Source organism: Panthera uncia, unplaced genomic scaffold (assembly GCF_023721935.1).
Source record: "Panthera uncia isolate 11264 unplaced genomic scaffold, Puncia_PCG_1.0 HiC_scaffold_1013, whole genome shotgun sequence".
In the NCBI taxonomy this organism is placed as follows: Eukaryota; Metazoa; Chordata; class Mammalia; order Carnivora; family Felidae; genus Panthera; species Panthera uncia.
This window is the reverse complement of record NW_026057605.1, coordinates 1-19,717: the sequence shown is the minus strand read 5'-3', so window position 1 is coordinate 19,717 and position 19,717 is coordinate 1. Positions and strand designations below refer to the sequence as shown.

Below are 19,717 nucleotides of genomic sequence, written 5' to 3'. Positions count from 1 at the left end.
GCCTTTGCAGATTAGAAGATGGGAGGTTGCCTAGAAAAGACAGGAGGGTTCCAGCCTGCCACGTGCAATGAAACCGAGAAACCTGTGAAGGCTTTGTGAAGAGAGGATTCTTGCAGAAGGCATCCCTCCAACCACATGTAGCCTCTTTATCTTGATGTGATTTCAGATCCCTGCACGTGGAATTTATCACCTTGCGTCCTATGCCCACGTGACCCTCAACCTCACTGTAGCTGAACCTAACTCCTCTGCCTCCCTTCTTCCAGGTGAACTATGACCACTTTACTCTTGGTGTTTGTGACTCTGAGGGTCATTACAGCAGCCAGCGCAATAGAAGCTTCAGGTGAGGACACTCCCGTGCGTGTCTCATGTATCCAGCAGGCACTGAAGACTGGATTCTGGGTACTGGGTCCCGAACTTAGTGCTGCTACTCCCAGGGTTATGATTTCCCCTTTCCTGGCCTTTTCCTGGCCTTTTCCTGGCCCTGGCTCTTTCCTATCGAACGAAGGCAAGGCTAACCACAAGGGATGAGGGCGACACGCGTGCATCCAGGAGCCCTTGCTTGGGTACTGCTTCTCCCGGCTGCCCTCTAGGATGGACAGACAGCATGAGGGGGAGAGCTCCTGGCAGGTGCCCATCTTCCCAGTCTCCCCTCTGTGGACCTTACCCCAAATTGCCACATACTGAGCTTGGGGTAGAGGCAGGATATAGATAAGCCAAAAGAGGAAATGCCAGCAAGGGAGGATCAACTGGGATATCAAAGAAGAGAAACTTGCTTGAGAAGCGGTCAGAAAGAAGCCACCAACAAATCACACAGGTCTTTGTTTATCTAGGCAAGCCATCCTCAGGGAAGACCCCCCCCCCCCCCGCCATGGTCTCTTTCATGTGGCAGGCACTAAGTGGGTTTCTGGTCATCAGGCCCTAAACCAAATGAACAAACTATCCACTGACCCCAGGACAGGTTTGCCCCAAAGTGGGCTGTATCTCCCTTAGACCCAGGCCAGAGAGGCCCCTGCTCTGGGCCATGCACTGTAGAGGCCTTCCTCTGGCCCTCCTCCAGCCCCAGTGCTCCTTAAAGGATGAGGAATCTGTAGGGCCAATGAGACATGTCCACACAGATCTATGCTCCCCCTTTAGACCACACTGGGTACCTAGGATGCCCCTAATTCCCTGCCCAATTGGACCCAAGCCACTTCCAGAGACACATAGGTGTCTCCTCTGGGCCCATCCTCCTAGACGGGGGACCATTCCCCTGGTGTGAGCTACCCCAGGCCCGTGGGAGGAGTCAAGGGGTGGCCGTTTGTATGGGGTGTGGACGGAGCTGGGGCGTGAGGGCTGGGGTAAGCATGGAGCCCTCACGGGGCAGAGACGTGGCAGAGAAGCCGGCCTCCTGCGTGGCCACCCAATCCCATTCTCCAAGGAATCCAAGAATTCTAAATGTGAGTCTGGCTTCTCCTTTTGAAAGGTATCATTGTCCAATAGCAAGATAGAACGGATTTTATTTAACAATCTGTGGCCTTGATTTATAACTTTTAAATATTTATACGCAGGCTCTATGGGTCTCCATCTGTACTCCTTCTCTGGGACCCACAGATACCCGGCCCCGGGCCGTAACCTGCGTGGTTTGTCCACACAGGCAAACCGGTTCCTAGGGTTGGTTGAGAGCTTTAAAAACTGCAGGGTTGGACACTGCTGTCACTCTTAGCTCTCCCCAGAGAACCGCCAGCGCTAAAACCATGCTGTGTTACGGGGCATGGGCTGAGCCCTCAGAGGGAGATTTTTGTGGAAGGACCTGGTGGTGGCTGCCCAGGACATCAGAAGGTTGGGTCTGGACCCCAAACATTCCTGGCACCCCCTTCCTTGCCCTGTTGTGTGTCTACCACCCACAAATATCTGGAACATTTTTATTTTCAACCTGTAGGCTCTCCTGGAAAAAAAAGGGGAGGGGGCCATAAGTGTATGACATGCCATGAAAGGTGCTATTTTTGCAAAAGCTGTTTCTTTCCCGTCCCAGGAAGATCTTTTATTTCTGACAGGATTTGGTCAGGATTTTGGTCCCTACTAACACTCTCCCATGAGTTTTTATGGAGCTGATCATCCCCCCCACCCACCCCCCCACCCCGGTCTGATGTTTTGCAGACATATGTAAATGTCCGACCCCCCCTCCGTTCCCCAACAGCAGAAGAGAATGCCTTATCCCTCAGCAAAGTCGGGATAGAGTCCAAAGTGGACCCCCTCAGCTGGGAGACGCCTTTGAAGTTTCGCATCGGAGCTTTAAACATTGTGTGGATTTTTTTTTCTTCCCCATAATAATTTTTCCTGCCCCAACATGATTTTTTTCCCCAAAAATCTTTGAGTCAAGCTGTCACTCCAGGAAGGTGATCCTGTTTGTCTTATGGCTTGGCATCCCCCGGGGTACCCCAGTTTGAGGAACAGAGAAGAGGCTGTCAGCTCTGGAGCTTTCCTTGCCCTCCTCTGCAGCCCGTTTCCAGCTCCATAGTTCCTGTCTCGTGGCACAGAGACCAGGGGGCTTGAGGAACGCTGCTCTGGAAAAGGTGTAACAACGCTTCCCGGGAATTCCCGATGGCACAGGAACGGCCCCCACCATAGATACGGACACGCTCATGGGCTTTTGTCATTTCCAAAATGACAGGGAGGCTGGGCGGTCCTCTCTCGGCACTAACAGCTCTGTCTCTCCCCCACAGACCCTGACAACTCGCTGAGTGTCAGCATCCCCGAACCGTCCCCCCTGCGGGTCCTCCTGGGGAGCTCCCTCACCATCCCCTGCTACTTCATCGACCCCATGCGCCCCGTGACCACCGCCCCCTCCACCGCCCCCCTCTCCCCGAGAATCAAGTGGAGCCGCATTTCCAAGGAGAAGGAGGTAGTGTTGCTAGTGGCCACGGAAGGGCAGGTGCGGGTTGACGGTGCCTACCAAGACAAGGTCTCGCTGCCCAACTATCCGGCCATCCCCAGCGACGCCACCTTGGAAATCCAGAACCTGCGTTCCAATGACTCTGGGATGTACCGCTGTGAGGTTATGCACGGCATTGAGGACAGCGAGGCTACCCTGGAGGTCGTGGTGAAAGGTGAGGACCTCCCACGGGGATGCTGCTTCGCCTGGGGAAAGAGCCAGAACAGTATCCTCACAGCAGTGGACCCAGACGGGCTGGTTTTCAGATCCCAGCTGCCCCCCACCCCCAGCTTGCACCTCCCTCAGTCAAGTCAGTTAAGCTTCAGCTGCTGCCCCTATAACACGGAGCTGGTACTGTCATTCTCTCTGGACTTTGAGGGAATTAAACACATCCTAGCCCTAGTCACCTGTAAATGAAAGTTTGCGTTGCACAGCAATCCCAGGATTCAGTGGACCTTGTGCTCCTCCCCATCTTACAGACTAGTAAACTGAGATTAAGTGACCTGCCTGAAGTTTCCCTGGAAGTGACTCTTCACCCAGGTGTCTTTTCCCTCCCCCAGCCCCATTCTGTTCCAGAAGCCAAAGAAAAAGATGAAGTCTCTCTGGTTCCCTTCTCTCGATGGCCCACAGGGAATGGTTGTGGCCTTTCGGTTGGCTTGAGGACAGGGCTCGCACTAGGATGCCCCTGGGCTGAGGATACATGGGGCTCTAAGTGTCCCTCTCCCCGGAGAAAAGATGGGGTTCCAAGAAAAAATTAAAAGGAGGCAGATTTTAGTTGAATTCAAAGAACTTCCTGATTATCAGAACTATAGAAACTCAAAAAAGATACCTTGTGAGGTAGTGAGGTCCTGTTACCGGAGGTGTTTCAGCAAAGGCAAGAGGGCCACATGCGAATGTGGAGAGGAGGTCTAGGCATCAGCTAGAGGCCCGGGGCAGATGTCCCTCGGGCCCCTTAGGGACCACGGCCACAACTCTTCAAGGTCTTTGACGTGGGAATGTGGAGAGGAGGTCTAGGCATCAGCTAGAGGCCCGGGGCAGATGTCCCTCGGGCCCCTTAGGGACCACGGCCACAACTCTTCGAGGTCTTCGATGGCCGGAGGCCATGCCTGACTTGCTGTCCCGCCCACGCCTGTCTTGCAGGCATCGTGTTCCATTACAGAGCTATCTCCACACGCTACACGCTGGACTTTGACAGGGCACAGCGGGCCTGCCTGCAGAACAGTGCCATCATCGCCACACCCGAACAGCTGCAGGCTGCCTACGAGGACGGCTTCCACCAGTGCGACGCCGGCTGGCTGGCCGACCAGACTGTCAGGTGAGCTCCCTGGGGCCACCCGAGGGGCGGGGCAGGGTGGGCGATGGACCGGAACACCGACCGGCACGGAGCTGGTGCCAGCCCGACACCACAGCCGGCCTCGGTGGGGGCTGGAGTAAGTGCCTTGGCCGACTGTGACAATACGTCTATCATTACACAGAAACAGGCGGATTTGGGGCTGTTTATCCTATGCGGTAAGATAGAATAAGGTCTCAGGTATTTTGTTTACAGAAAGCTCATCAGGTGCTTTTCTGGATAGCTCCAGTGCTACCGTGGAAATACTTTTATTAGCCGATAGGAATTCTAAAATAATACAGAACTTGCCACAGAAGGCCTTTATGTGCCTTACTTTTAAAATGTTTTTAATGTTATTTATTTTTGAGAGGGAGAGAGAGAGCGTGCATGCAAGTGAGGGAGGGGCAGAGAGAGGGAGGGAGACAGAATCCGAAGCAGGCTCCAAGTTCTGAGCCGTCAGCACAGAGCCCGACGCGGGGCTCGAACCCACAAACCGTGAGATCATGACCTGAGCCGAAGTTGGACACTCAACCGACTGAGCCATCCAGGCGCCCCTGTGTGCCTTACTTTTTTTTTAAAAAAAAGGGGGGTTTATTGTACTCATTTGAATATACAGTGTAATTTGCAAGACGGTAAATGTGCCCAGGGCAATCCGTCTCAGACATGCTCATGTGGGAGCTCCCAGGGAGCCAGGACATGTCCTGGGGTGTCTGGGGGTTCTGCTCGTGGAAATCCCATGGCACCACGACCGGTCCAAATCCTAGCAGCTTTGCCCTACACGATCATTTTCTCCGTGCAAATTACACATCATTCTCCTTTCTGCCCACATTCCCCTTTGGCATGATGTCTTCACTGGTCCTTTAAACTTTGGTGTTTCGGGGGCGCCTGGGTGGCTCAGTCGGCTAAGCGTCCGACTCCGGCTAGGGTCATGATCTCGCGGTCCGTGAGTTCGAGCCCCGCGTCGGGCTCTGTGCTGACGGCTCAGAGCCTGGAGCCTGTTTTGGATTCTGTGTCTCCCTCTCTCTCTGACCCTGCCCCGTTCATGCTCTGTCTCTCTCTGACTCAAAAATAAATAAACGTTAAAAAAAAAAAATTTTAACTTGGGTGTTTCGTGTATTTTTTTTAGCTGCTTTACTTTTTTTGTTGTTGTTTTTAATAATGCAAGACATATATAAATTGAACTTTTTGGCACATTTTCCCCCCTACAAGTACAGCTGCTGAGGGATGGGTAGCCCAGCAGGACAGACAGAGCTCTGCCCTCGAGGGATCTCAGTCTGTGAGAGCGAGCCTGTTCAGGCGAGAGGAGACATCCATTCACGATGGATCTGAGCTCTCGAAAGAAAAACCAGAACCACAAAGCCTCCAGAGGAAAACAAAGGAAAACATCTTTGCAATCTTTGAGATTTTAGGACACAACACCCACTAAAAGGAAAACAAGACGAGACAGCGGCCTCACGTAGTCCAAGAGGCCACATCCCCAGCTCACAAACAGCTGGGCTCAGACCACAGCTCTGACACTTAGCCGCTGTGTGACGTTGGACAAATTGCTTAACGTCTCTGGGCCCCAGTTTCTTCCAGGCTAAAATGGAGTCTTTATAGCACTTGCCTCATTAGGTTGACGTGAGACCCAAATGATACAAAGCAGGGGTCAGCAAGGGACAGCCCATGGGCCGAATCCAACCATCCTCTTTTCTGTGCGTAAAGTTGTGTGGGAACCCTGTGGTGGTTTCACACCACGGTGGCAGGGTTGAGTGGTCAAGTTGAGACCCCAGAGGCTGCAAGCCCTAAAATATTTACCATCTAGCCTTTCTACAGAAGAGGTTTGCAGGCCCCTGATACAATATGTTCAGTACTGATAAATATTCGGTAAAGGGGGCTGCCTGTAGTCACCACAAACTGAAAACACGCATCTCGGTAAAGCTTGGGAAAAACTGTAAAAACATGTGGTCCACGTACCCAGGGCAGATGCTGGCAAACACATCAGTGAGTCACTGTTTCCTCCCACGTCGGAGGGAGGGTACAAGGGCACAGGCCACAGGCCCCTTCTGTTTCCTGAATGTCACGCCCCCACTCTGGGTTCCTGGCAGGTACCCCATCCACACTCCGAGGGAAGGCTGTTATGGGGACAAGGATGAGTTTCCGGGCGTGAGGACATATGGCATCCGAGACACCAATGAGACCTATGATGTGTACTGCTTCGCTGAAGACATGGAAGGTGAGGCCCCACCCCCGTCCCCAAAGCCCCTGCCGGTGCCCTTCTCCCCACTGACACTCGGGATCACACGGGCCTCCTCTGGGGCAGGGCTCTAGCCCAGCTGCACCCCATACTCAACCCCTCTGCCATGCACAGGGAGAATGGGAAGGAGGGAAAGGGCCTGCAGGCCCCTCACTGTCCACTTGGGAAAGGGCCTCAGGGGCCCCAGGCACCTGCCAAATGTCTGGCACCGCTACTGGGCCCGACATTGCTTGTCTCTGTCTCTCCCCTGGGACCGCCCCTCGCAGCCAGGATGCCCCACCGCTCAGTGCTCGGACCAGCCCGTCACTGTCCCAAGGTCCACTGCACCAGCCCAGCCCAGCCCCCCTCACCAAGGACACCCCAGGCTGCTCCAGGGTGGGCCGAACAGAAACGTAGTTCCCAGGAGAGCTGGCTGCCCCCCCTACCCTCTCTCGGCTTCTCCGCTGCCTGCCCCCAGCCCCATCCAGGCAGTCTCCGTGGGCTGGTTCTGGAGGGCCCTGGAGCATAGCAGGAAGGGACCTGGAGTCTTTCTCTGCTTTGTAGAGGGTGCTGATTTTGGTCCCAGTCAGAGCTTCCCAAGTTACCCAGGCATGTGGATGACAGTTCTCCCATCTGTACCCTTCACCCCTTTGGACATTCCAGACCGCAGCCGCTGCCCCCAGCCCCAGCCCCAACCCAGCTCGCAGCTTCTCCCAGGAAAAGACCTGACAACCTGACTCATTGGAGGCAGGGACAGTCCCCCGCTTTCTCACCTCTGTGCTCCTTTTCCTCATTCTCATGCCTGGGCCCAAAGCCTATTAAGGAGCAAGCAGCTGTGTCCCCATTCTTGGGCACTGCCCATCAGAGCTGCCCCTGAACAGGGCCAGCCAGCACCTTCCCCGAGAACAGGTGCCCACCACGCACCCCTAACCCCCCTCACATAACTTTCTTAGGTTTCTGCAAATAGTAAAAAGAGCTCAGAAGCCCCCACTAATGCCCTTATGGATGCTGCAGGCTAGAGACCCCAGTTTGAGAACCACTGCTCTAAGGGTCAGAGTTCAATGCCTGCTTGTCCCATCAGAATGGGAAGTTTTGTAAAGGATTGCTTGCATAGGCAATGCTTAACTTGTAGGAGAGATGCCCCGGGAGGAAGATGTTCCACAACAGAGTGCGTGCAAGGATGATTTGGAGCAGGATTTGGGATCCTAGCAGCCACATGGATTGGCTGGGGATGCAGGGCAGGAGCGGGGAGGGAGATCCTCACTCTGCCGGCCCCGTCCTTCGCAGGCGAGGTCTTCTATGCGACATCTCCGGAGAAGTTCACCTTCCAGGAGGCAGCCAATGAGTGTCGGCGGCTGGGTGCCCGGCTGGCCACCACGGGCCAGCTCTACCTTGCCTGGCAGAGCGGCATGGACATGTGCAGTGCTGGCTGGCTGGCCGACCGCAGTGTGCGCTACCCCATCTCCAAAGCCCGGCCCAACTGCGGGGGCAACCTGCTGGGCGTGAGGACTGTCTACCTGCATGCCAACCAGACGGGCTACCCTGACCCCTCATCCCGCTACGACGCCATCTGCTACGGGGGGGGGGGGGGGGGGGGGGGTAGGGGGGGCGGGGAGGGGGGTCGTGCCACGGAAATTGGGGCCCAGAGGAGGGGGGCTTGGAATGGGGGTTTGTTTCTACTCCTTCTCAAGGGGCCACAGGGTGCCTGAACTTCATGTTTCAGCAATCCCGCCCCATTCTTCCTTTCTTTCTTTCTTTCTTTCTTTCTTTCTTTCTTTCTTTCTTTCTTTTTTCTTTCTTTCTTTTTTCTTTCTTTCTTTCTTTCTTCTTTCTTTCTTTCTTTCTTTCTTTTTTCTTTCTTCCTTTCTTTCTTTCTTTTTTCTTTCTTTCTTTCTTTCCTCCCTTCCTTCCTTCCTTCCTTCCTTCCTTCCTTCCTTCCTGAGAGGGAGAAAGAACAAAAGAGCGAGAGGAGGAGAGAGGCAGAGGATCCAATGCGGGGCTCCAACTCACGAACTGTGAGATCATGACCTGAGCTGAAGTCGGAATCTTAACCGACTGAGCCACCCAGGGGCCCCAGCAACTCCCGTTTTCACTAGCTCCTGGAAGAGTCACGTAGAACCACTGTAGGCACCGGCATCCAGCCCTGTCTCATCGTCGGCTCAGAATAGGGTTAAAAGCACGAGCTTTAGAGTCTGCGCTTTCTCAGATTTGAATCACAGCCCTGCCAACGTTTACTGTGAGGCCGGGGAAAGCCTCGCCTTCCCCATCTGTCTGCGGGGAAGGTGGCGGGGCCCTGACCTGGAACCATGCCGCACAGGCGGGCACTGTTACCCACCCTCTTAAAGCAAATGTGCTTAAAAAGACGGGCTTTTTAAAGACGCACACTTAAAATGTGCTTTAAAAGACGCACACTTAAAAAGAGTGCGGGGGGAGAGGTTTGACAGGCAATTTATCTTGAAAATTTAGACTAAAACCTTTAAAAATGAGATTTTTCTCTTATAGTCCACACAGTCTAGGTTAGAATCACAATCCCATGCTAATTCTTAGAGGGGGAAAAAACCCCCAGTAATATGGGGCTGCATCACTTTATGACAAAATTGATGACGGTGCGATGGCATAGCTCACTTCACGTTTGACCGTCATAGCTGGTCTTACGTGAAGATGGGTATTTTTGCAAAAGTAATGAGGATTTCCCCCAAAGCCTCTCTTAACCTTTCAGTATCCTTAGCAGCTTTTTCAGAGTGGTAGCACCCTTGTGGATTTCATCTTTCTTAAATTATGGGCTGGTCGTTTCTGCCAGACCCTCGTTTGCTCACGACAGAGACACGCAGGTGCCTTATGTCACTTTTATCCGTTTCGTGAGCTCCCACATCTTTGGCAAGGTTTTCCAGTTCCACCTTGTAACTGATTTACAACGTCCTATTGGCTAGTCACAACGTCAGATGGTCAACAAGGCACCTGGATGATAGGTAAGGAGGCAATGGGTGTTGATCAAGAACGGATCCTGGAGCTGGACTGGTTTTCTGAGCGGTGAGCTGCTTGGTCAATATCTCGTGCTATGATGATGTCGCATTCTTTTGCAACATGGAAAGGCCTCCTAGAATGAGCGCGCGCAGAGTTGAAGCCGCCTGCAAAGGGTCCGGCAAGGTGCCGAGGCACCGTGAGTTTTCCTCCCTTGGTGGGGGAAGCCGGTGGATCCGAGGCCCGTCTCCCTCAAGCCAGCCCTAGGCTGAGCGCCTAAAGCCGGTCTTTCCCCCTGCCCCAGGTGAAGACTTTGTGGACATCCCAGAAAACTTCTTCGGGGTGGGTGGTGAGGAGGACATCACCATCCAGACAGTGACCTGGCCTGATGTGGAGCTGCCTCTGCCCCGAAACGTCACCGAGGGTGAAGCCCGAGGCAACGTGATCCTTACTGTGAAACCCATCTTTGACGTCTCCCCCACTATCCCGGAGCCCGAGGAGCCCTTCACGTTTGTCCCCGAAGTAGGGGCCACTGCCTTCCCTGAGGCTGAGAACAGGACTGGAGAGGCCACCAGGCCCTGGGGTGTCCCCGAGGAGTCCACGCCTGGCCTGGCCTTCACCGCCTTCACCAGCGAGGACCATGTCGTGCAGGTGACCGCAGTCCCAGGCGCCACCGAGGTTCCCGGGCGGCCACGATTGCCAGGAGGTAAGTGCCTGCCCCTCAGGGGGCCGCGTGGGGGCTAGGGGCAGGTGGAAAGAACTTGGCCTTAGGGATGTACCTTCAGCTTAACTTGAGACCTGGGCCGAGGCTTTCTCCTGTCAGACTCGGTTCTCCTTGTTTGTAAAAAAGGGGGATGGGCCAGAGCGGTGACCTCCACGCTTTTTTGCCACAGAGCATTTCCTTCGAATGAAGTTATAGGTAGAAACCAGACTATGTGTCAAGCAGGTAAAGATGCCACATGGGTCTAGGTGAAATCGAATAAAGAACTGGGCCTCTTTTGTCCAGGGGTCCTTCTTGCCCCATCAGACACCCCCAAAGAACAGAGCCACTTGAGAACTTCTACAAAGGTGACCCCAGGGCTTCTCACAGCACTGGCCTTCCAGGACAGGGGTCAGCAAACCAAGTTCCGGCGGCCAAATCCAGCTTGCCACCTGTTTTTAAATTTTTTTCAATGTTTTTTTATTTTATTACTTAGAGAGAGAGAGAGAGCAGGGGAGGGGCAGAGAGAGAGGGAGACACAGAATCCAAAGCAGGCTCCAGGCTCTAAGCTGTCAGCACAGAGCCTGATGCAGGGCTCGAACTCCCAGACCGGGAGATCATGACCTGAGCCGAAGTCAGACACTTAACCAACTGAGCCACCCAGGTGCCCCGCCACCTATTTTTATAAGGCCCACAAACTAAGGATAGTTTTACAGTTTTAGATAGTCGGGGCACAAAGTCAAAATAAGAAGAATATTCTAATATTCTGTGACGTATAACAAAAATTATATAGCATTCAAGATTTAATGTCCACAAATAACGTTTGATTGGACCAAAGCCACACCTATTTGTCCACGTGATATCTGTGGCTAATTTAGGACTGTCATGGCAGAGTTGAGTAGTTGTGACAGAAACCATTCTTCACATGAAGAGTGAAATGTGTCCTGTCTGGCCCTTTCCAGAAAATGTCGGCCAACCCCTGATCTAGGATGATGGTGTTCCAGGTGTTTAAGGAATGTCTGGAGACTTTGGATGTCATGTCACATAGAGCTCAGCTGTTCCCCATACTCCAATCCAAGAACCAGAAGGACATTCTGGGGTGGCTTTCCTAAGGGCCTTGGTGGTGTCCCCTCCTGGGGGAAGAGCAAATAGTCACTGTCTTCCACCATCACACACATGATGCCACCAAGCAGGATTTCAGCCTGAATTGCCCAGAGAAACACAATACGTTGGGAAGGAGAAATTGTTTGGAAGTTCCGGGGGGTAACGCCAACAATGGCCGGGTCTGAGGGTTGGCCCGGGACTGGGAAGAGCCCCACTGGCCACCATGTGAGAAGGCGCCAATGGACGGATGGGCACCTGCCACAGGACAGAGGATGTGGGATTTGCAGCTGTGATATAACCTGGCCGATCACCCAGGGAAGTGTGTGTGCGGCTGGATACAACAGGAAAGGCTGAGTAAATGGGGGGCTCAAAGACAGGGCCCCTTTGGGCACCTGGCCAAAGCCATGAGGACACTCCCCAGAATGTGCCCGGTGCACACCCACAAAAACTCTCACAGCCACTTTCAGAGAGGCCGCCCACCCCCTGGCCCCTGGGCCAAGTGGAAGAAATGCTAACGGTTGGTGTATTCCTTAGCCTTTTCTGTATTTTCCGAATGTTCTGTAATGAACGTGTATTCTTTTTGTCATGAGAAAAAAATGCGTTTGTTTTAAAGGGTAAAGGGACAAATGAGCAGTCTGGGAGTGAGGGGCCCAAAGAGGAAGGTTGGGGACACCCAGGGCAGAAGAGTCATCAAAGGCTTTCTCAGGGAGATGGAGTTCAGGAGCAGCTTGAACAAGCGGAAGGAACCAGCTTGGTTGAGAAGAGGATCAGAAGCAGGAAAGGAAGGAGGGGGTGAAGGGAAGTCACTCCTCAAGGAGCCAGAGCTCCCTCCACGCCCTCAAAGCCATGAGGACCCGCCCCATGGGCACCGGCATGCTGGTATCCAGTCCCTGCCCTGAGCCTACCTCGTCTCTCCTTCTCTCCCTCCCCTCCCCACCCAGGGGTTGTGTTCCACTACCGGCCAGGCTCTGCCCGCTACGCCCTGACGTTTGAGGAAGCTCAGCAGGCCTGCCTGCGCACCGGGGCAGTGATCGCCTCCCCGGAGCAGCTCCAGGCCGCCTATGAAGCAGGCTACGAGCAGTGTGATGCTGGCTGGCTGCAAGACCAGACTGTCAGGTGAGGGATGAGCCCAGCCCCGCTTCCAGCCCAGAACCGTGAGGGGTCGGGCTTGGGGAGCCAGAACCTGTCACGGCACCCAGTGCACAGTGGGCACCCAATACACTGTGCAATAATGAACGAATTCATGACTCCATGGCTGCTCCCCTAATTTCTCCCCCAGAACCAAGCCATATTATCCTGAGTCGGTGGCGAAGGGCCCCAGGTGACATTAAGTCCTTGGTCATTTACCCCCAAGGAACAGGGAGGGAGAATCTCTCCTCAAGGCCCCCCTGCCCGGGTCCTCTCCAGCTTGACCCAATGCCCTTCTATACAACCGGCTCTCTTCTGAAGCCAGGAATCCCCCCAGGGGCCTCCAGACCCTTTCCTCAGCCACACGGGGAGCTTGCCACATAAGGGGACTGCTGTCACTGAAGATGCACCCTGCCAGAGTCCCAAGAGGCCTGCCAGCCTCACCCCGGGCCCTGCCTCTCCCGGCCCCTGGAATAGGCTTTCAGGTGCCCCTCCTGCCCTCCTTTGCAGATACCCCATCGTGAGCCCACGAACCCCATGTGTGGGTGATAAAGACAGCAGCCCGGGAGTCAGGACCTACGGCGTCCGGCCACCGTCAGAAACCTATGATGTCTACTGCTACGTGGACAGGCTCGAGGGTACAAGCCACATTCTCGCATTTGGGGCCCCAGCCAGGCAGGGGGCTGATGGGGAGACACAAAGAGGAGGGGGAATTACCATCCCCCCGGCTCTCTTCCCACCCAGGGGCAGAAAGGCCGGCCCAGCCCCTCTCTCGGGCCAAGCTCCCTCTCTCCCTCTGGAATGGTTCATATGGGTCCCCCAGGATTGCAGGCGAGGTCTCCACCATCTGCCTCTTGGAGAATCTCAGTGCCCTGGAACAAATGAAAGCCTCTGAGAAGTCCTGCAATAGAAAAACCTCTTTAACTGTGCTTAGCCAAGTGCCCAAGCTTAGTCAACCACAGACATTTTGTTTTGTTGCGTTTCACGTCTTTTCATTTCAATTATAATCATCAAATTACTATCCCATAGAACCCAATTTTGGAAATGCTGGCATTATTCTAGAAAGATTTTGGTATAGCCACTCACCTGTTTTGGGGACCTGGGGCAGGTTACTTAACCTCTCTGGGCCTCGGTTTCCTCATCTATAAAATAGGGCTGATTGTGCCTCATATCAGAGATTTCTGTGAGTATCAAATGAGATGTGTATGAGAAGGGCCCGGTACAGTAGGGCCTCCTACTCCTAAATGTGAACCTCCTCCCCCCAATTCAGACAAGCAGCTGCGTACAGTTCTGGGTGTGGGGACCGAAACCCCAAGAGTGGCTACAGGACCCACCCCTCCCCTCGAGGAGCCCCCAGGGTGGGGGTGGGGGTTGCAGGTCCACACCATTCGGGTGCTTCATGCTTAAGTGCTGTGGTGTAGGGAGCACAGGGGGGTCGGAGGGAAGGTGCCCAAGGGAACGCCTCTCTTAGCAGAGGAGGGGGGTGCCCAAGTGTGACGGGGCAGTCTAGAAAACAGAGAAGGAGGGAGGCTGTTTCCATGTAGAGTGACCAACTGGCTTCAATTCTCTTGCCCCGGCCCCTGGGTGAGCTGAGACTGCTCTGGCTGTGGACATGAGGGTCACACCTGCACCTGCCTCTGCCCCCAGGGGAGGTGTTCTTTGTCACACGCCCGGAGCAGTTCACCTTCGAGGAGGCCCTGGCATTCTGTGAATCCCACAACGCCACACTGGCCTCCACGGGCCAGCTCTACGCTGCCTGGAGCCAGGGCCTGGACAAGTGCTATGCTGGATGGCTGTCCGACGGCAGCCTCCGCTACCCCATCGTCACCCCGAGGCCCTCCTGTGGCGGAGACAAGCCAGGCGTGAGAACCGTCTACCTTTACCCCAACCAGACAGGCCTCCCAGACCCACTGTCCCGGCATCATGCCTTCTGCTTCCGAGGTACGTGTTCCTCACCTCTCCTCCAGCCTCCCTTCTGCCTGGGGGTGACTCCTCTGGCTTCACCCCTTCACACCTTCACTCCTGCCCGCTATCCCCATCCATCAGAGCAAGGAGGGAAAAGTCAGTCCCTCTTGGGCAGGGCCAGCTCCGGAGCTAGCATGATCTTGAGCGTTGACCCCAAGGCATGTACATCCTTCTCAAGTTCCTCCGAGACAGGCAGAGAGAGGCAAGTGAAAGCTTGGGCTCTAAAATCAGGTTGACCTGAATTTTGATTACAGTTCTTCTGCGTAATAGCTGTGTGACCCTAGGCAAGTCACTTAACCTCTCTGTTCCTCTGTTTCATCTATAAAATAGTGATGTAATAGTTCCTACCTGAAAGGGTTGCTGTACCGATAAACTGGGATAGTGCACACAAAACACTTGGCATTGTGCTTGGGACATAGTAAATTCTCAGCAAATGTTAGCTTTACTGTTGTAAATAACACCCATATACACATGCACACATATATATACCGTTTTAATTTGCAACCCTTGCCAAGGTTTCTCCTGCTTCCAGATATTTTTGTGAGGAGTTGAGTCCAAGTGTTCTATTACGCTTCACTAAACACCAGAAACTCAGATTTTTAATTGACCTGTGCTGAGGACCCAGTGCGGATCAAACCACTTTACTAGCGGGAGTTCCGAGAATTCTGTCATCAAACGGCCCAGGGGGTGTGGCTAGGGCGTGGCTAGGGCGTGGCCAAGGCTTAGGGCGGGGCTCTGAAGGGATGAGATCGGCGGGTCTGAAAGCACTGACTGGAACCTAGATTGTAGTCGCAGCTTGAGCCGTGTTTTATATATGATGCATCAAAGTTGAGTGTCTTTGTAGCTTCCTGTGAATGTAGAATTATTACAAAACAAAGTTAATGAAAAATAAGACCTGAGCTTTGCCAAGTTTCTCAGACTTCCAGGGTCACCTTTTAAAACCCAGCTCAGAGAAAGCTCAGCCCTGCACCGCCAGCCTCACGAAAGCCAAACCCCTCCCAGAGGATGATGTGTCGAGGCTCTTGTGCCAGTACCGCTGTCGGAGCCCCCGGGCAGCAGAAGCCGCACCAGTTAGTCTCCCTGTAAATGTTTACCCATGCACCCACCGTGCACAGTCCCCGACCTTCCGTGAACTCGGCCTTTTCTGTAACTGCCAAGAGGTTTTGGCCTCTTTCCCGACCAAGCCCACCTCCGGTTGCCCCCAAACCAAAACAGTTACCCCCAGTCAATAAGTCCCTCCTTCACCCTCCAGTGCTGGGGTGACTTCATGGATTTTAAATCACAGCCTCCTATTTTTGACCCATAATTTCTGTCCCCAGGAAAGGCAGCGTCATGCCGTAGGTGAGAGCGGGGGCTGGTGCCAGATGCTTTCCTTCAAAGATTAGATCTGCCTCTTATAAGCCACTGACCCTGGGCGAGTCATTTAACTCTGTGCCTCAGTTTCCCTAGCTGTAAATGATATAGTACCTATCTCATAAGGCTGTTGTGGGATAAAATGATTTTATATACATAACACCTTTAAACAATGCCTGGCATGTATAATAGATTCTGCAGAAGAGATGTCCCAGACCGCCCTGAAATAATGTGTGTGCTGATGGTGTGTGCGTATCGAAATTGTGTAATTGATGCAGACAGCTCTTATTGAGGAAGACAGAAGCCATCTCACTGCGTTTGGAGGAGGGGGGACTGTCGAGGTCTAGCAAGGTTTTTGCACCAGCCTGGCCCCTCTCGGAATCTTCTAGCCCCCCTTGAGAAGGGCCAACCTGGGATGGGTCACTGGTAGGAAGGAATTCTCACCACCCTCATCTCTTTAGGTGTCTCAGCAGCGCCCTCTCCAGGAGAAGAAGAGGGTGGCACAGCCACGCCCTCTGTGGAGGAATGGATCGCTACCCAGGTGGTGCCTGGTGTGGCTGCTGTCCCCTCCGGAGAGGAGACCACGACAAGCCCAGAATTCACCACTGAGCCAGAAAACCAGACGGAATGGGAACTGGCCTACACCCCAGTAGGCACTTCCCCATCACCAGGTCTGTGTGGCTAGGGCTCTGGGGTGTGTCCTAGGGTGGGACATGTGCTCTGTGTCCCCTCTGTGTCACACTAGCTGAATGTGCTGCTCTGGGCAACGTCAGCCCCCGCAACTGGCCTCTAGGACAACGGTCAAGAGAAGAAAGGGGCAGCCTTGTTCATAAAGCACCTCTCACTCTGTCTTCCTGCATTTGCACCCCTACCTTCCAGCCTTTTAAAAACTCTCTTGTGGGAGGATCTCTAATAGAGGGGTGAGGACCCAGAGGGGTAGTTGAAAGTGTGACCGTGACCTGTCTCCTTGCTTTGTTCCTCCTTCTATGTGTCTCTTCTGGGCCAGGCATCCCCAGCCAGAACTTCCTGAGCCCCATCTGTCCTGATAAAATCAGATGGGACTCGATGGGTGAAAGCTTCTAGGCCCCTCACCCTGTTGGAAAAAGTGTTTTGTGGCCATAAGGGAAATGCTGGCTTACAGAAAGATTAACAGGTTTCCTCACTGCAGACCTTCTCAGGGCCATTGGATATGCTAATATTTACTTACATATTTATATTTTGAGAGAGAGAGAGAGAGTACCAGCAGGGGAGGGGCAGAGAGAGAGGGAGAGAGAGAAAATCCCAAGCAGGCTCTGCACTGTTAGCACAGAGCCCCATGTGGGGCTCGAACTCATGAACCGTGAGATCGTGACCTGAGCTGAAATCAAGAGTCGGACGCTTAACCGGCTGAACCATCCAGGCATCCCCGAGTAAGGCTGAATTAAATGCACAGTAATGTGTGTGTGCTCAGTAGAGTCACCTCACCCAGGGGCACGTTCATTTGAAGGAACGAGTCCATCAGAGCTTCCCAGTTCCTCATCTAGTCACTCGGTGCACTGTTCCCCAGCAATTCAGCCGTGCTCGGCGCTCCTCTGGCTGCTGGAAACACAAAGCCTGGCCTCCCTCCATGCCAGAAGGTGAGGGTGCATCAGTGGAGCAGGTGGGATCCTGGCCCAGAGACCTCACCCAGCAGCCACACCCGCCTGTGACCCTTTCCTTACCTCCCCCTTCACCAGGACAAAAATAACTGAGTCCTCTCTGGCTTGAGTGTGTGGCTTGGCACAGAATCCTGGCAGCAGCTAGTGGGAGTTTCCATGGGAAGTCCTCTTGAATGCCACGACTGCTGTCCTGAACCCCCTACCCACCGCCAAGATTCTGCCTGGAGGGATAGCACCCGCTGTGCTCAGGCTCTCTACCTAAGAAATGAGCCCAAAGGAACATGCGAGGTCCAATCCCAGCTAGGTTGTTTTTAAATGCCCAAGGAAACAACATGGAAAAAAAAAAGAATGCCATCATGATTATTTAGCGTGATGGGGCTTCTTTCCTCTGTTTTCCAAATCCTCTGTAATAGCACTCTCAGAATTGAAAAAGTTGATGTACTTGATGTATTTTTGCAAACAACACCAGCTGGCCTCCCCTGCCTTGAAGGGATGGTTTGGATGAATGATTCTCAAACTTGAGGGGTCATCAGTGTTGTCAGGGTTCGGGGGTGGGGGAGCTTACTAAAAGATAACATGCTGGGGCACCTGGGTGGCTCAGTGGGTTGAGCGTCCAACTTCGGCTCAGGTTATGATCTCACCGTTCGTGAGTTCGAGCCCCGTATCAGGCTCTCTGCTGTCAACCGGTCAGCATAGAGCCCAGTTCAGATCCTCTGTCCCCTTCCCTCTGCCCCTTCTCTGCTTGTGCTCTCCCCAAAATAAATAAATCTTAAAAAAAAAGACAACAAGCTGGGGTGCCTGGGTGGCTCAGTCGGTTAAGTATCCAACGCTTGATTTTTGCTCAGGCCATGATCTCATGGTTCCTGAGATCGAGCCCTGTGTTGGGCTCTGCACTGAGTGTGGAGCCTGCTTAGGGTTCTCTCTCTCTCTCTCTCTCTCTCTCTCTCTCTCTCTCTCTCTTCCTCTTCCTCTTCCTCTCCCTCCCTCCCTCTGCCCCTCTTCCCCACTCGCACTCTCTCTCTCTCAAAAGAAATAAATAAACATTAAAAAAAAAAAAAGACAACATGCCGCCCCCACCCCAGTCTCCCTGAACCAGTGGGACTGGGGTGAGATCTGAGAATCTGCTTTTCTATCAAGCTCCCAGACAATGCTGGTGTTGCTGGTTCAGAGACCACACTTTGCAAATCGTGGATTTAGATAAAAGATCCAAGTATGGAGGTGCCTGAGAGGTGCCCTTGATTACTTTTCATGGGAGCCAGGCCCCTACTTCCATGGGGATGGCATCCCCTGGAGCCTCACAGAGCACAGCGGCCAGGTGGGGCGCTTCCTGGTCCCCTCCTTCCTTGCCTTCCCCAGACACTGAGCAAGGCTCCACTAGAAAATGTCTAAACACACCTCTCAAGCAACATTTTGCTGTGGAAGGAACGAGTGAGCTTAAATAGGGCAGGGTTACTAAATCCACACCTCATCTTTCTTCTTCCTTTCTTCCAGGGATCCCTCCAACGTGGCCTCCCACCAGTGCAGCAACAGAGGAGAGCACAGAAGGCCCTTCTGGAACGGAAGTGCCCTCAGCCTCGGAGGAGCCGTCCCCCTCGGAGGAGCCAGGCCCCTCGGAGGAGCCCTTCCCCTGGGAGGAGCCATCCACACTTGCCCCCCCAGTGCCTAGTGGGACTGAGCTGCCAGGCTCTGGGGAGGCATCCGGGGTACCCGAAGTCAGTGGTGACTTCACAGGCAGTGGAGAAGTTTCAGGACGTCTGGACTCCAGTGGACAGCCCTCAGGGGAAATTTCAAGTGGACTGCCCTCTGGAGATCTTGACTCCAGTGGTCTCACCTCTGCAGTGGGCTCAGGCCTGCCTGTGGAAAGTGGACTGGCCTCCGGGGATGAAGATAGAATTACAGGGCCCAGCATTCCTAAAGTTGAAGGTGAGGGCCTGGAGACCTCTGCCTCTGGAGTAGGGGACCTCAGCGGGCTGCCTTCTGCAGAAGGCCCAGAAGTCTCTGCCTCTGGAGTAGAGGTCCTCAGCGGGCTGCCTTCTGGAGAAGGTCCAGAAGTCTCTGCCTCTGGAGTAGGGGACCTCAGCGGGCTGCCTTCTGGAGAAGGTCCAGAAGTCTCTGCCTCTGGAGTAGAGGTCCTCAGCGGGCTGCCTTCTGGAGAAGGTCCGGAAGTCTCTGCCTCTGGAGTAGGGGACCTCAGCGGGCTGCCTTCTGGAGAAGGTCCGGAAGTCTCTGCCTCTGGAGTAGAGGTCCTTAGCGGGCTGCCTTCTGCAGAAGGTCCAGAAGTCTCTGCCTCTGGGGTAGAGGTCCTCAGTGGGCTGCCTTCTGGAGAAGGTCCAGAAGTCTCTGCCTCTGGAGTAGAGGTCCTCAGCGGGCTGCCTTCTGGAGAAGGTCCAGAAGTCTCTGCCTCTGGAGTAGG

General features: G+C 53.9%; 1 protein-coding gene across 1 annotated transcript; it reads left to right on the top strand.

Moving 5' to 3' along the window:
- Nucleotides 1-255: 255 nt before the first annotated feature.
- On the top strand, nt 256-19,710 carry LOC125916709 (aggrecan core protein-like; the record flags this gene model as incomplete). The annotated part of the gene is made up of 12 exons (XM_049623012.1): nt 256-340; nt 2,703-3,086; nt 4,052-4,226; nt 6,329-6,456; nt 7,744-8,055; nt 9,722-10,123; nt 12,163-12,337; nt 12,860-12,987; nt 13,997-14,290; nt 16,129-16,338; nt 18,796-19,461; nt 19,576-19,710. Coding segments are annotated over exons 1-12 (3,079 nt in total), but the record flags the coding sequence as incomplete, so codon positions are not given.
- Nucleotides 19,711-19,717: the final 7 nt, after the last annotated feature.